Source organism: Panthera uncia, chromosome B4, assembly GCF_023721935.1.
Source record: "Panthera uncia isolate 11264 chromosome B4, Puncia_PCG_1.0, whole genome shotgun sequence".
Taxonomy (NCBI): Eukaryota; Metazoa; Chordata; class Mammalia; order Carnivora; family Felidae; genus Panthera; species Panthera uncia.
In genome coordinates, this window is record NC_064809.1 from 22,227,687 (window position 1) to 22,243,955 (window position 16,269).

At 48.9% G+C, this 16,269-nt stretch overlaps 1 protein-coding gene across 12 annotated transcripts in view; it reads left to right on the plus strand.

Moving 5' to 3' along the window:
- KIAA1217 (KIAA1217 ortholog) overlaps nucleotides 1-16,269 on the plus strand; it is a 302,038-nt gene that overhangs the window by 278,181 nt on the left and 7,588 nt on the right. For 10 of the 12 annotated variants that reach the window (XM_049624709.1, XM_049624710.1, XM_049624700.1 and 7 more), the window contains 7 exons: nucleotides 1,112-1,242; nucleotides 1,812-1,959; nucleotides 3,719-4,166; nucleotides 6,703-6,886; nucleotides 10,713-10,876; nucleotides 11,593-11,757; nucleotides 15,051-15,170. In XM_049624709.1, the coding sequence (XP_049480666.1) occupies nucleotides 1,112-1,242; nucleotides 1,812-1,959; nucleotides 3,719-4,166; nucleotides 6,703-6,886; nucleotides 10,713-10,876; nucleotides 11,593-11,757; nucleotides 15,051-15,170 (1,360 nt within the window). The remainder of the gene's footprint in view (nucleotides 1-1,111; nucleotides 1,243-1,811; nucleotides 1,960-3,718; nucleotides 4,167-6,702; nucleotides 6,887-10,712; nucleotides 10,877-11,592; nucleotides 11,758-15,050; nucleotides 15,171-16,269) is intronic. The other 2 variants (XM_049624701.1, XM_049624703.1) reach the window with 1 other exon arrangement.

The window sequence follows — 16,269 nt, forward strand, 5'->3', positions numbered from 1 at the left end:
TACGCTGTGTCTTCTTTCCCTGTTCCCCGCCAGCCCCTAGCACTGCCCCTGTAGGTGAATGCTGTTTGCCTACCGCCACCTAGTGGTTCTTAATCTCTCAACGTTCTTGTCCTCCACTACCTTAAGAGAAGTTTTCTGTCATCAGATTTACGGGCAAACTGAAATGATACAACCGTGTTTACGATGGGTGATTAATGTGCCCAGGAGACAGGATGTTGTTGGTTTGTTTCGTTGGTTGCTTTGCATTTTGAAGCAGAAGACCTCAGAACTAGCAGTACCTGTGTGTGTGTGTGTGTGTGCGCGCGCGCGCGCGCGCGCACGCGTGCGCGCGCACCTGCGTGTCTTTCTCTCCCTCTCTCTTACACACACATACACACCAGATATCAGATCTGTGATCGTTCTTCGTCTTTGGAGCTTAGAGAGGAAAGTCAGTCCTTACTGATGAGGCCATCAGTATAACCCAGAGGGTCTCGATCAGGGGCAAGTTTGCTCCCCTCCCCCACCCCATCCCCACTTCCCTCAGGGACATTTCCCAGTGTCTGGAGACATCTTTGTTTGTCACACGCTGGGGAGAGGGTGCTACTAGATCTGGTGGGCAGAGGGCAGGGGTGCTGCGAAACACCCTACAATGCACAGGTCAAGTCCCTATAGGAAAGAATTATCCAGCCCAATATATCAAGTTTCAGGTTTAGAAGGCTAATATAAGCCAATCAGGACCCCTCCTTTTGCCCCGCTACGGCGTGTGCTCCCTGCCCCCACCCCATCACCTGACAAAATGCACACTCCCCTCCCTTTGTCGGCATCAGCACCACTGAAAATAAAGAATGGGTCCTTTGTCAGCCAGCCACCACCTCCCCTCTAGCCAACCTGGGCATCCCCAAGAACAGGCCCTGGGAAAACTCCTTGCACCCGCCTTACACCTCAGAGGAATATTTAAGCCACACCAAGCTACTCTCTCGAGATACTGCCGCCATCTTAGCGGAAGGCCAGGGGAGGCTGGGCCGCGGTGAGCAACAGGAGGCTCGGATGGGCCCTTTGCTACTACAGCTGCCCTTTTTCGGGGGTCTCGGTGTTCACTGCCACCTACTGGTCTGCTTGCCCCCACCCCCAGTGAGCTGGAAGACTTCGTTGAAGACTTGAAGAAGGACTCTACGTCGGCTACCCGAGTGGTCACTCTTAAAGATGTGGAAGATGGGGCTTTCCTCCTGCGACAAGTGGGAGAAGCAGTAGCCACCCTGAAAGGTGAGCCTCCTCCTTGAAGGGGAGAAGTCCGAAGCGTGTCTCCGGGAGGAGAGCGGGGTGGAGGGGGGGAGGTTAAAACTCTGTCCGACAGTGACAGATCCATTCGTTCGTGCATGTGTGCCTGCAAGTGTTCATCAAATACCCTGTGGGCGCTGTTCTAGGCACTGGCGATGCCTCACTGAACAAAATGGGCAGATGTCCCTGTCTTCTTGGAGCTTCTATTTTAGTGGGCGCCATAAGATTTAGGGCGAAATGATACCAATGACAGTTTCTCTCCACTGGCTCTTCCAGTGTTCCAGGGCACCTGTGCCAAATTCATTGAAAATGGCCCTCAGGGACAGTTGCCTTTATCCCACATAAGCAGACAGGAAGTGAGGCGCAGAGGACCTCTGCCCTTGCCCGAGGTCACTTGGAACCCGGCTCTGTGGGACAGGCGTCTGCCTCCTGGAGATGTGTGCGGAGCGCTGCGGCCGATGAACCCCACGCTCCCGACCCTACCCGGCGTGCGTGTGTGGGATGGGGGCTTGTTCCGCTTTTTCTCCAACTCACCCTCTGCTCTTGGCCTGCAGGAGAATTCCCCACCTTACAAAACAAGATGCGAGCCATCTTGCGCATAGAAGTCGAGGCCGTGCGGTTTCTGAAGGAGGAGCCCCACAGGCTGGACAGCCTCCTGCAGAGAGTACGGAGCATGACCGACACCCTGACCATGTTGCGGAGGTAACCGCCCCCCCCCCCGGGGGCGGGGAAACTCGTGAGGGAGGACGGCAGCAACTCCTTCCCACCTTAGACGTTCCATTGCAGTATGACTTGAGGTCCCGATTGGTCAGCACAAGCCTGCTGCGTTTGGCACATCCTAGAGCTTAACGTTAGGAAACATTAAGTAAACATTTTTTTTCAAAAAATCATTTGAAGGTGGTCCTTTTTAATAACACTTTAAGATTAAAGAATGCGTCAAAATATTTTATTAGCCTCCTTCACTTCTGGAGCACAGATGACTTCAGTTAGAAGAAGAAATACACACTGAATGAAGTTCAAGAGACAGCGTTAGAGGCGTGGCCCTGCCAAACTGGAGAGAGGGAGGGCAGGAGGGAGGAGAGCTTGAGAACTGGAAGTTGCCTTCATGAAGATGACTACTGACAGTGGAAGAGAGGGCACGGTGGCAGGAGAGGGAAAGGGGGGGAACAGATCCTCGGGGGTCCCTTGGGGATTGGAGGAACAGGGTAGGTAAACAGCAAAAGAAACGAGTAGCAGAGGAGAGTCATCGAATGCAGTGTCTCTTTTCAAATCAAAAATAGACATTTTAATAAGAAGAAAGTAAGGGACTGATTAAAGATTATAGGTCAAGTACCGTGTATCATATCATCTGACATACCCTACATCGATCGTAACAACAGCTCCCGAGGAAGGCGCCAGAAGGCAGTCTCATCCTCCCTCCTCCTTATCATCATCACTACATTCTACAGAAAAATATCTGAGGCTCAGAAAGGTACAGTTCCCAGCATCCTAGAGCTAGAACCTGCCAGAACTGATGATATTCAAACACAGGCCTGTCTGACCCCAGAGCCATGTTCTTTCCACTGCACCGTGGGTGGAAATGCACAGATAGCTTCACGTGACCCCAAAATGCAGAGGAGGATGAGGACCAACCGGGCTGTTAGATTTGGAGTCACTGTTGACCTCCCAGAAAGGTGTGGTCGAGTCCAGGTGGGGAAGGAAGCCTGATCCAAGCGACAGGAAGAGCAAGCACCAGGAATTAAAATACAGTTGACTCTTGGACAACTCGGGTTTGAACTGCACGGGTCCACTTATGTAAGGATTTTTTTTTTTTTTTGATAAGTACAAGACAATGCTGTAAATGTATTTTCTTTGTGATCTTCCTAATCACGTTTTCCTTTCCCTAGCTTACTTTATTGTAAGAATCCAGCCATAGCATACAAAATGTATGTTAATCAGGTACTTATGATATAGGTAATCCTTCTGGTCAACAGTAGATAATTAGCAGTTAGGTTTTGGAGAGGAACAAGAGTTCCATGTGGATTTTCAAAGGAGGAGAATATGGAGGGCTCAGGAAGCTTTTGGGGTTAGAACAGAGCATCTCTGAGGGCTGTCCAGCGGGGACTGGGTGGAGGGGGTTAATGTTAGAATCATCTGTTCACTCCTGGCCGCCCCCACACCAATAGTGATGGAACCATGTCTGGCTGGGCACAACAGTGCTGGTGGAAAGGCAGAGACAGACCATCTCGTGAGGGAAGGACTGAGCAATCAGGTCCCAGAGACGGTCAGGAGGCAATTGGAGGGCATTAGGAAGTTGCTATGGAAACCTTCATCCCCAAGCTGCTACTCCGGGTTTTCAGATGTCTTAATTTTGCAACCTCTTGCCTGGCTTTGGGATGCCACGGCATTCAAGTGTGCCATACAAATAAAATGCAAGCTACCTACCTTAAGAGTTAATGCTGCTGTGCATGGTTTCTCCCAGACACGTCACCGATGGGCTCTTGAAAGGTACAGATGCAGCCCAGGCCGCACAGTACGTCGCTATGGAAAAGGCCACGGCCGCGGAAGTCCTGAAGAGCCAGGAGGAGGCACCCCACACCTCAGGCCAGCCCCTCCACGGCGCAGGAGTCCCCGGCGACGTGAAGTCAGAAGTGGTGCCCTTGACCGTTCACCATGCACAGAGCTCCCCGGTGGTCATCCAGCCCTCCCAGCTCTCCGCCGCCCTGCTCAACCCCGCCCAGCACTTGCCGGGGGGCTCGGGTCCCCACCCCACCAGCCCTTCGGCCACCACACAGGAAGTGACCTCAGCTCTGCAGTCGGCACAGGCTCCTCAGTCCCCACAGATGCCCATGAACGGCTCTGCCATGCAGAGCTTGCTCATTGAGGAAATCCACAGCGCGAGCGCCAAGAACAGGGCAGTGTCCATTGAGGTAGGGTCGTACGTCCATTTCTCGTTAACCCTATAGAGGAATAACATCTGGTCCTTCCCTCAAGGAGTTTATAGTCTGGTTGTAAAGAGAATGCATATATGTGTCAAAGATGCATTTATATCAAATATATATAGATATATAGATATAGATATATCTATATATCTATATAGATATATCTACATAGATATATAGATATATCTATATATCTATGTATGTACATATATTTGTCTCAAAGAGAGATTTTTTGAACTACAAATGGGTTTCGATGGCCAGATTAAGAGAACAGTCAGATTTCAGAGAAGGGTGAGACACCCCATCCTGTGGGAAGGTGAAACCATGGTGTGCTGGGAAGTGTTTACCAACAAGTTCTCTGGTGGGGGCAGGGGGAAGCCCTGATTCATAGAATCTGCCAGTTTCTGAGGCATATTCTCCCACCGTCGCTGATTTTGAGTTTCAGCGGGACATCAGTGGGCATGCGGCTGGGGAGATGTGAGTCAGCTCTCCCTGCTCAAGCACATCACTGGTGAATGCGGGCCTGTGGAGGGTTTGCTACTGGCCTGGAAAAGTCAGTAGAATCTGGGTAAGTGGAGCAGGGTTGGTGAGGGCTAGCACAGAGGGGTTGCTGGAGCAAAGGGAACCACGAGTAAACTTGTTTTATGGGAACAAGGTAGAGGAGATGAGGCTGGCAAAACAGACTGGAACCGGATGTGTGGGAGCTGGCAAACCAGTCCAGGACGTCTCAAGGTCATGGGGTGGGTGTCCGAAAAAATGCGGCCCCTCAGAGCAGTGATAAAAAATCAGCATCTTCAGAAAATTGCTCTGAAACAATGTACAGAATCAATTAAGGTGGTGGGGTCTCGAATTAAGGTTGCTGGGTGGGAAGTCATTAGAGTAGTCTCAGGATGCAAGGTGGAGGCGGTCAAAATGGAAAGAGAAAACTGGGTCTTCGAGTCACACGACGTAGAAAGCACGCCATGGTTTTAAAGATTCTATCAAGAGCCGGTATCCACGCCTGAGTATCACATTTTGTCTCCCCAGCGTCGTTACCCCAGGCCCTGCTCCTCACCGTGCCCGCCTCTCTTGCATGTCAGCAGTGGATAACTCAGGTTTCAAGAAAAAATAACCTCTTCAAATTGCCAAGGCCACGGTCAGGGCAACCGGGCCTCTGGACCCTAGGTAGCTTCTGCCTCTGCTCCAAAGTCAGCGGCTGTGCCTCTCCTCCAAGCCAGCCGTTTACGAAACGCAGCTCACGGGAGGGGTGAGATGTGATTGCCTGACAGTGATTCTGTCCCATCGTGCCCAGCAGGGCAGGGGCGAAAACTGAACAACACGTTTCCTCCTGAGAGTGAGTGGAATCTGCCACTTCCTACATCTCTGTATGGAAACCGTGTCAGTGGGACGACCCATCTATTTAACAAACGTCTCTTGAGAACCCACTGGGCGTGGCCATCGTGGCCGCGTGTGTATTCTCAGTTTCGACTCACGAGTCGTCTCTGAAAATGCCCCGATCTGCGGTAAGGAGGCCTGGGCCTCGCCGTCCGCTCCACTGCTGCTGCGTAAGGTGAGCTTCCTCCGCGGACCGTATCCCCGAGCCCTGCTGTGCACCAGCCCCCAGAGGCCCTGAGGCAGGCAGGGAACAGAAGGGACAGAGTCCATGCCTTCAAGAAACATGCCTGCTTGTAGGGAGAGGCCGAGAACCAGCGTATGCCAGATGGTCGTAAATGCTAGGAAGAAACAGTGAAGGGAGGGGGTGGAAAGGACGGTGGCGGTGGAGGCTTGTTTACGCAGCGTGGATCTTGGACACATTCTTTGCCTCACTGGGCCTCGGCATTCTCACGTGTGAAGTGTGTTGGTGAAGTGATCCCCTCGGTCTTTTCCAGTTCTTACGTGTTGGGGTTCTCTGCCCTCCTGGAAGGATTACTGTGCCACCTCGAAATCACAGGAAAATGTTCCTTTAAAAAAAATGTGCAGGTATTTAAAAATGCATTTCATGTAATTCTCCCTATTGGGAGAACTTGATGGAACTTCGAGGGTACCCAGATAAACCCCATTTTACACGTAAGAAAGTTTGACCCAGAGGCCATATAGCAGTTCTTAGCCACGGGACTGGGATGTAGGATTCCTTGTTCCTGGTGAGTGTTTTTGGGCTTAGCTTCTGTTTGTCTGCACATCTCCTCCACAGTGAAAACTCCGTTTCGAGAACAAAAACTTGGTGATGGGATACATACTTTTGAAAGCATATCCCTGCGTCCTTTTATTAGTATTGGTTGAAAGTAGCAGTAAGTGCTCAGTAATAATGGAAAGAATGCATTTGGGTTTCTGAGCTTGCTTCTGTGGGAGTGAAGACCACTCGGGCTTACACAGCAGAGAGCACAGGGGCACGTTTGTCTGTGCAAAAATGTCCCTCGGTGCGAAAACTGGAGCATTATTTTATCCACATTTAACCTGTGTTATGCTCTCCGCCACCCCGACACGAAATCTCTGATTAGCTTTCCCTCTGGTTTTTAAACCTTCTTCACTTGTTCTTTTCCTGCAGAAAGCAGAGAGGAAATGGGAAGAGAAAAGGCAAAATCTGGACCACTATAACGGGAAAGAGTTTGAGAAGCTACTGGAAGAAGCTCAGGCCAACATCATGAGGTCAATTCCAAACCTGGAGATGCCACCAGCCTTGGGCCCACAACCAAAGGGCGATGCTCCGGTAGACAAGCTAGAACTTTCAGGTGAGGTGCTCACAGGGCTATGCGGGCTGGCTACCCTCGGGTCAGGGCAGTGCTGCCCACGTAAGCACGTGCTGGCCAGCAGCACCAATCTCTCACTTCGTAAGACTCTTATAAATTGGAGCAAATCCTCAGGTATCACTACATTCTCACTACTGCCTCTTAACTGTAACCGTAGCCTGGAAACGATGTTCTACTTGAGGATACTAGAACAATGCCCGGTAAGGTAAAATTTAGATTCCCGGCTTCCACATTTCCTGTGAATTTATGACACTTCACAGCACCAGCTGGGAGAATAAGAGGGCCGCATTTAGAGTAAGAGCTTTTCATATGCTGCAGGAAGAAAATGCCAGCCTTTATGAGGTCCCGAGGGGACATTAGATCATGAGGCGAAATTGCATTTTTTAAGTCAAAATTATTAGATTGTATATTGAACTAACTAAACTATGGAAGTGAAGCCTCAATGTGTCCCTAAGAACATAAAATAACCGTTAGAAAACTCAGCCTCCTAAATCTCCAACCAACAAGCCTCATGCCTTACTCTGATCTTAAAGTTGCGAACAGAGACTCCATTCTACCTGCAGCCCAGTGTCTCAGAGCCACATTCAATGGTGCCTCCTCCAGTAGCTGAAATTAATTTGGAAAGGAATCGCCATCTTGACTTGCATGCATGTCCAGGAACATGAGCGTAGATACAATTTGTAACCACTGTAACCCTGTCTCGCTGTTCTCCTTCGCCAAAGCTGCTCTAAAATTCCCCTCACTGAAACTGCCCCCATCAGCCTGTGTGAGCCAAGTTTTTCACCCGTTTTCCCCACGTGCCCAGCTGGGTGAGGCCTGTTTAGGGACCAGAAGGGTCAGGCAGCAAGTACCTTAGGAGGAAGGGGCCCGGGAGGGGCAGCCCTGTTCTCACAAAGATGGCTTCTCTCCCAAAGTCCCCGTGAGGAATTTCTCATGGGTAAGAATCTACACCATTCCGTTTCCATCTGGCCTAATTTGGCTCTCCTTATTATTGCTTTTGTCAGGTAGTCCTTTGATGTTTTATAATCACAAATAAGTTATAAAAAATAGTTATAAATCATAATTGTTCCTTCTCGTGATTGCACTTGTTATCTTACCACATCTGGGCTTTTTATTCCTTCAGATTAAAAAAAAATTTGTATAAAGTGGGGCGCCTGGGTGGCTCAATCAGTGAAGCGTCTGACTTCAGCTCAGGTCACGATCTCTCGGTTCGTGAGTTCGAGCCCCGCGTCGGGCTCTGTGCTGACAGCTCGCAGCCTGGAGCCTGCTTCGGATTCTGTGTCTCCCTCTCTCTCTGCTCCTCCCCCGCTTGCACTCTGTCTCCCTCTTTCTCAAAAATAAACAAACATTTAAAACCAAAGAAATAATTTGCATAAAGTGTTTTTTAAAAATTACTCCCCAAAGTATTTTTGCTCAATTAAATGTGTTACGTTATGTTATAAGTAAACTCTATACCCAGCATCGGACTTGAACTCACAACCCTGAGATCAAGAGTCACATGCTCGACCAGCTGAGTTTGTTTTGTTCTGTTTTGTTTTGTTTTGTCTTAACACATGGCCTGATTTCAGAGAGAGTCTGCTAATGTACCAGCCACCAGAAATGCGTAAGGATACAATCTGTTACCTGCAAACGTTGGTTTCTATCATTTTTACTTATTTGGCATGGATGTCACTGCTTTTACTGATTTTTGTTTACTAATGAGGTGAAATTCTACGCTCAGGGTTTTTAAAAGCTATTTGTATTTCCTCTTGTATAAATTGTCTGACTACTTAGAAAACGGGAACGGATGGTAGCTCCTAAAAAAATCAGTGGAAAATTTTAGAGACGGTAGCCTCAGTCAGTGTTAAAGAAAAATTATTCACAGAGATATTTGTTAAAAAGAGCAAGCAAGACTTTATTCAAGACCACGGCAGCAGGGGAGAGAAACTGAACCCAGCTCTGAATACAATACATCAAGGGTAGGGGGAGTCTCGCTAAAAGGCAGGCCAAGGGCCTGGATGTGCAGAGGGAGTGAAGAACCAGCTCAGATGTCAAGAATGGGGGATTCTTGCTAAACGGACTTCACGGAATTCTTTGCTAAAACTGGGCTGAGCACACAGAGCAAGGGCAAGGCTTCGCGGAGAGGAGAGCTCGGAGGAGCCCTGACCAAAGCCGGGCAAAGAGGCAGTCATGGTCATGACCCAGGAGAGGAGACCTGGGCCCACTTCCAGGGCCCGTCAGCCTGTGCCAGTCCCTGGGGGGACCCACAAAGCTGATGAGGCTGTCCCCCGGCCAGGCCGCTGGCTCAGGAACCAGCCGGGTGGCCCACTGCTGCTGGGGCCTCGTCACCCACACTCTCCTGCAGGAGACCAGAACTGTCGGCTACACGTAACCACTGGCCTTTCACCCTGATGAGCACCCACACCCTTACTACAGCTTTAAGTAGAAACTTCTCAAGCGTGTCCCTCAAACAGCTCTGACTAGGTTGCTCAGAAAGGACAAACATATTCCCGAGAGGGCAGGCCGTGTTCCTAGAGAGAGCTGGGGCAAAGCCCGGTTGGAAGGTCCAACCCCGAGTTTCTGCTTCTGCTGCTTTAGTGCGCACTTGGGTTCAGGCTGGTAAAAGGCAGAGGTGAGGAATGATGATAAAGGACAGAAATGAGGAGGTTTGAATTTGGTTAAGTGCCTTTTCTGGACATTTTTCTGGAGAAAGCTAAGTAGATACCTGTATTTCCTAACCTTTGGTGTCAATGCCAACTTCTCCTTCTGCATTTCTGTGTTTACTGCCTCCTTTCATTAGCAGAGAACCCTTTCCAACCACATAACCAGGACCAAAAGTCCATTTTGTCCCTGACTTTGTTTTCTGTTCATCTGCCTTGCATTTCCTCCTGGCCCTTCATCGGCCAGATTCTATTCTAACATCCCCTGCACAAACTTCTCCTGCTAATAACACTGTCTCTCACGTCCTTCCTTTAGCAGCCATGCGAGGGGCTCTGGATTTGTCCCTAAGCTCTAATATTTCATCTCTCCAAGGAATACCCAGAAGTTTTACTTAATGATGATAGCTCTTGGGGCACCTGGATGGCTCAGTCGGTTGAACATCTGACTCTTTTTTTTTTTTAATGTTTATTTTTGAGAGAGAATGAGAGAGTGAGCAGGGGAGGGGCAGAGAGAGAGGAAGGCAGAGGATCTGAAGTGGGCTTTGCACTGACAGCGGAGAGCCTGAGGCGGGGCTCGAACTCACCAACTGTGTGATCATGACATGAGCCGCAGTCGGACGCTTCACCATCTGAGCCACTCAGGCGCCCTGAGCATCTGACTCTTAATCTCAGCTCAGGTCTTGATCTCAGGGCCCTGAGTTCAAGCCCTATGTTGGGCTCCACACTGGGCATGAAGCCTACTTAAAATATATCTACATATGTATATATGCTACATATATATATATACATATATATACATATATATATGCACATATTTTTTTAATAATGATAGCTCATACTTGCATTGCATTTACAGTAAGTCACTAAGCACTGTTCTAAATGCTTCGTGTATATTAAGGTATTTAATCTCCACAGCATCCCAGTGGAGAGGATTATTATGATACCCATTTAATAGATGACACAACTGAGGCAGAGAGAAGTTAATTAACTTGTGCAGGGTCTTTTTGGGATTTCAAGTCAGTCGGGCTGTAGGGTCTATGCCTTTAATCCTGGCACTATGGAGAGAACAGAGAGATGTTTACATCAGATTGCATCAAGTTTATAGAAATACACTGTTCTGGAAGTTCTCTTGCAAAGAGGTTATTTTGCAATGACACACTGTTTTCCAGAAGACTCTCCAAATTCAGAACAAGACTTGGACAAGCTGGGGGGTAAGTCCCCACCTCCTCCTCCCCCACCCCCTCGGCGGAGCTACCTGCCAGGATCAGGGCTCACCACCACGAGGTCCGGCGATGTGGTCTACACCAGCAGGAAGGAGAACATCACCGCTAAGGTCTGATGGGTTCAGCTCTGGTGAACTGGTCTCTGAGTTCAAATGATACCCTTAGACAAGGTTCTCTCTATTCTCATGTAGAACACAGAAAGCAGTAAGGCAGAGGAGAGAATTGATTAAGCTACATCACAGGAAGCCCCACAGATGGGAAAATGTCAGCCAGTGTTATTGGACTAGACTCAGCACCACCAGCTCTATCCTTACTTGACTTGTAGCTGCAACAATGTAAAATGCAAATCACAAGCTACTTCTCCAGCAAGGGCCTCATAAGATTGAAAACGGAGTAGAAGGGGACGCAAAGGAAAGTCCACCTTACAAAAGCTAAGTGAGACTAGCTCACACGGTTGTAAGAGTCTGTACAGAAAGGTGTTCAGTGGGTTTTAGCTTGCACTTAACTTGGCAAGTTTGGTCTTTTGTGTTAAATGTAAAATACAATTTCCAAGGGGATGTAGTACGGGCAGGCCTTTCTTAAAGGCACCAAATGTTGAGTAGTTATAACTTCATTTAAAATCTTCAACCCATTCACCAAAATGGCAGCTTGTACAAAAAATACCCAAACTAAAGGCAAGGGATATTAATAGTCTTTCGACTCGATTTGAAGAGGTAGGAAGCCGACATGCCAGGCAGTAAGGGAACGTGTGTTGCTGTAATCTGTGCCTCTTTTTGCCAGCCCCTAGAGGCGTTGAGCTAATATCTGTGATTTGAATCTTCCACAGGCAAGCAGTGAAGATGCTGGGCCAAGCCCCCAGGCTAGAGCCTCTAAGTGTCCGACCGAGGAGCTGGCTTCCACCTGGACCCCATCCCCACCGCCAGTCGCTACCTCGTCCTCAAAGGACGAGGAGGAAGAAGAAGAAGGAGACAAAATAATGGCGGAACTCCAGGTATGTGGATGAGGTAACTGGTTGTGGCTCCTCGCCTTCCTACCTAGGCCGCTCTGGCTACGTCTCTCACAGATCCATTAGCTAGAGAGGGCTGGCAAGGAGCCTTTGGACCTAGGCCTCGTAAGCAGCATCTTCTGGCCTTGGCCTCCAGTTTTCCAAGATGGCGCTGAACTACCCTCAGGGTACTTCATGACGTGTGTAAGGAATGACTGTTTCACAAAACAACTCAGGAAGTTTATACGGGAAATGAATTGCGAGTTTTCCTAGCTCCGGCCAAGAGGATTTACTTTCCTTGCTTTTAGTAGTCCATTCATTTCAAAAGCAATTCAGACAGGGATCCGAAATATCAGCCATCGTCTTGTCTTCATAAGGACTGATTAAGGCCTCCTTCACGTGGGTCTCATAAAAACTTTGGTTTTAATACTTAGAATGGCTGCCCTTACGTCTTCTGTCCTTCATACCAAGTTCCCATTTGGTGTCAGCATCATCTTTTCAAATATGCAGAAAAACGGAACGATTTCATTTCCCATTTTCTTTGCCCTGTTTGCAACATGATTATTTATTAGTTTTCGATTTTTATTTTTTAATTAATTGACACAGTCCATTCTTAGGATTAAGGATGGGGTACAGAAACGGTACTCAAAGTTTACCCCACATTCAAATCATGGATGTGAACCTACCCTGGGTGTATGTTCTAAGAACTTTTCTAATCAGAGGCATGCACAATTCCCAGACCAAAGTCTGTTCATAGAATGTTTCATTTTGACCCATACTCACTGTAGCATTTTTTCCCCTCTCTGGATGGTCAGATCACATGGTCAGATCACACACTTAGGGCTCCAAAATACGTTGCCTCTTCACCAGTGCACGCACCATGGGTGTGCATTCTTCATGTGGAGTAAAGAGAACTTTGAAGCCATGTCATTTCTACCACGGCTGTTCCACTCTGCTTTCCGTGGTAATAACTACCAAAATTGGGCTGTTTGGATTTACAGGGCTGCTGGTTGATTTGTCACAGGGCTGAGCCCTTCTGAGCTTCTCTCAGACTGGCCCAGGACATCCCCTCCACCAATCAGATCGCTGACAGATTTTTAGGACGTTTAAAGAATGTCATACATAGGAACCATAGATGTATACGGTTAGCGATGCATGAAACAGTTGAGAGGGTGGAGGCGTCCGTCACTCAGTGATCCAGGGAGGACCCTCTGGCTAATGACACTGGCATGGCCGGGCTGCTTGTCGTCGGGACATTGGTGCTCGTCCTGAGATGTGTAGGCAGATTCTGGGACCGTTCATTGTAGCCTCTGCCCCAAACCGTGGTTTAAATTGATCGCGGCCCAGTTTGGTTCAAATGGATGACGAAGAACTAGGTAATTTTACATCTGTGCAAGGTGAACAGTCACTCCTAATCCAAGAAGTAGAAACTTTTAGGCTCATGGATAGTCCTGCACTAGCCCCCAAAGAGAAGTCATTTACTTGTTCCAGCTACGCTTTAGAGCTCATCACTTGGGAATATTTCCCACCACTGACATCTAAATATCTCTGATGGTTTCTTTGAAAGTTTTCAAAGCCTGGAGTATGTGGTTTCTTGTTGTGTTATTGGTGGTTAGGTAATACTGGTGAATCAAGTGCTCTAAGCCTGACTTAACCAAAGCCAAGAGCCCTCCTTCTGGGGTAGGGACCCTACCCGCTGCATCAGGAGGTCAGCCGCGCACTTGGGCTCTGCACTTAGATGCCCCCGAGGCAGGACAAGGAGCAGATGTGGCCTCCTGAATGTGACTGTGGAACAGTTTCCTGCTGTGTGTTACCAGGCGTCAGAAAAAACCAGAGGCTCCAAAGTCCAGGGTCTGACAGCCCAGCGAAGATGGCAGGTGGCCTCAATGGGCATCTCCAGGGCCCGCTAGGACTGGGGTGTCTGGGAGACCCCAAGGGGGGAGCCAGCACACCGGCTTCAGGAAGAAGGAACAAGCAGAGAAACAGAAGAGCAGGCTGGGGAAGTTCCCAGGCATCGGCTCAAGTCGTATTTTAGGACCCGTGCTGAAACAGTCAACTTGGCACGGGCCTGGATATTCTTTCTGCCCACGGAGTTATTTCCAAAGGGCCATATTTGGCAGTAAGAAAATATTGAGGCAGTTATTTGGGATTTTTCATCGAAATAGCTGATCTTTAATCCTGACTGCAAATTTGAATTATTTGGGGGAGTTTAAAAGAAAAAAAGGCCTGTGAATTAATTCTGAATTAATTATTCTCTGTGTGAGGCCTGGGTAACAAAAATTTTTTTTAACTAGGTGACATGTAGTTGAATTGAGAGCCACTGATTTCAAGAAGCTTGGGTGCTGGGTTCTTCATCTTTCCTGCTTTCGTGACCGTATTGTCACTCCCTCTCTGCCCCGCAGACACAGCCTGTGCTTTCTGTTTGTCTGAGGACTGGCCTCCCTCACCCACTGTTCACCCAAACTGGGGTGGACTCCTAGAACTAAAATTGATAGTTTTCTAGGACAGATCTAGAAGCTCAGGCAGAAAGGAGGCAGCTCAGAACCCCATGGGCACTCAGGAGCATCACTTTATTCTAAATGCACCTCAGAGCACCTTAGAATGTGGGAGTACCTGTTACTATGTTACTACTGTATTCTTTTTTTTTTTTGTTTAAAGTTTATTTTGCACGAGAGAGTAGTGTAAGCAGGGGAAGAAGGGCAGAGAGAGAGAGAGAGAGAAAGAGAGAATCCCAATTGGGCTCTGCGCACTTTGGACGAGAGAGTAGTGCAAGCAGGGGAGGGGCAGAGAGAGAGAGAGAGAGAGAGACAGAGAGAGAGAGAATCCCAATCGGGCTCTGCACACTTTGGACGAGAGAGTAGTGCAAGCAGGGGAGGGGCAGAGAGAGAGGGGGAGGGAGAGAGGATCCCAAGCAGGCTCCACGCTTTCAGCGCTGAGCCCAGTGTGGGGCTCAGTCCCACAAACTGTGAGATCGCCACCTGAGCTGAGGTCAAGAATCCGTCGCTTAACTGACCGAGGCACCCAGACACCCCACAAAGGGCATGCGTTCCAAGGGTTCTGTCCATTTATCACGCCGTGGCACAGCCAGTGAGAAAGCCTCTGCCTCTGGCTCAGAGCTCAGCTTTGCTGCTCTGAGGCCAAATGCCAAACCAGGTTTCGTGGCGCCGCCTCCCCGTCCCTGGTGTGACCGCCCGGCAGGACTAGGCTGGGGTCTCCACGCCTCCAGACTCCCTGTCTGTTCCCTCCTCCCTCATCACTACGCCGGCATCCCTGTTAACCTCAGTATTTTAATCCCTTAGGCATTCCAGAAGTGTTCCTTTATGGATGTAAATTCAAACAGTCACGCTGAGCAGTCCCGGGCTGACAGTCACGTTAAAGACACTAGGCCGGGGGCCACAGTCCCACCCAAGGAGAAGAAGGTAACGTGGCAGTTACACGTTTGCCACACAGTCGAATGGTCCTTCTTTCCTTGCTCTGACACTAACACCGCTCCTGCGTTTGTCCTTCTTTCTGTGCCCTCTTTTTCCCTCTCACCTGGTTTGTTTTGTTTTTTTTTAAACTAACGGAGACACAGCCTTAGGTTTAATCAGAGATACCTGGTTCGGGTTCCCAGCGTGCGCTGTGTGTTCCTGTAACAGTCTATGCAGAACTTGGGCATTATCTTCCCAAACTAAAGAGTATCCCCATTGCAAGATTTTCTAGAACTCTAGAAGAAAATGGAAACACCAGTCAAGTGTGTAGCACTTTTTCTAATTCTTAACGTGTCTTCTAGATCCAACACGCCTGTTTCAGAAGTAGCTGCAAGCCTTAGAGGGTAGGGACAAAACACACCGCAGAGCTACATGCTCACCATCCCTGGGTGTATCCTCGTAGAAACGATGCAGATGTGTTTGCACACATGTTCAGGAACGCCAGACGGAATTTGCGTTAAGTAGGACAAATTCTCAAACTATACCTTGCAAGACAATAAGTTCGGTGTAAGCTCAGTGCTCATACACATTGTGGCGTCCTAATGGCTTCAGGACAGCTGTCCGGGCTCTAAAACAAAGTTCACCGTCATTACGTAAGTACTTTAGGGAAAGGACATTGGCCTGAATGTGTGAGCTTCAACTTTCTGAGTTGGCTCTAGAGCTTTTGGGATTCTTGGGCATAAAGCCATCTTATCTGAATGAATTTCAGGATTAAAAGCTTATCGTGACCCACTCCGGTCCTAGCACTTTTCGCAAGGACTAGGTTCGAGCTTCCCCTAAATAAAGTCAAACAAATCAGCCGTAGTGTAGCCTAATAGCTACTCCCGGTGGGCACCTCAGTCCCCGTGAAAGAAGCCTCAGTGAGGGAGATGAAGGATCATGAATCAGAGGGCTATTCTAGCATAATCCTTCAAGAGATACGGTCCTGGGGCTGACAGCCCCCGGCCGTGAGGCCCTGACAAGGAGACCGGCCTCCTCCTCCCTGCCTTACAACCATCCTAGGGCCTCCTGCAAACTAGGTCTGCCGAGGTGGGGGGGGGGGGGGGGG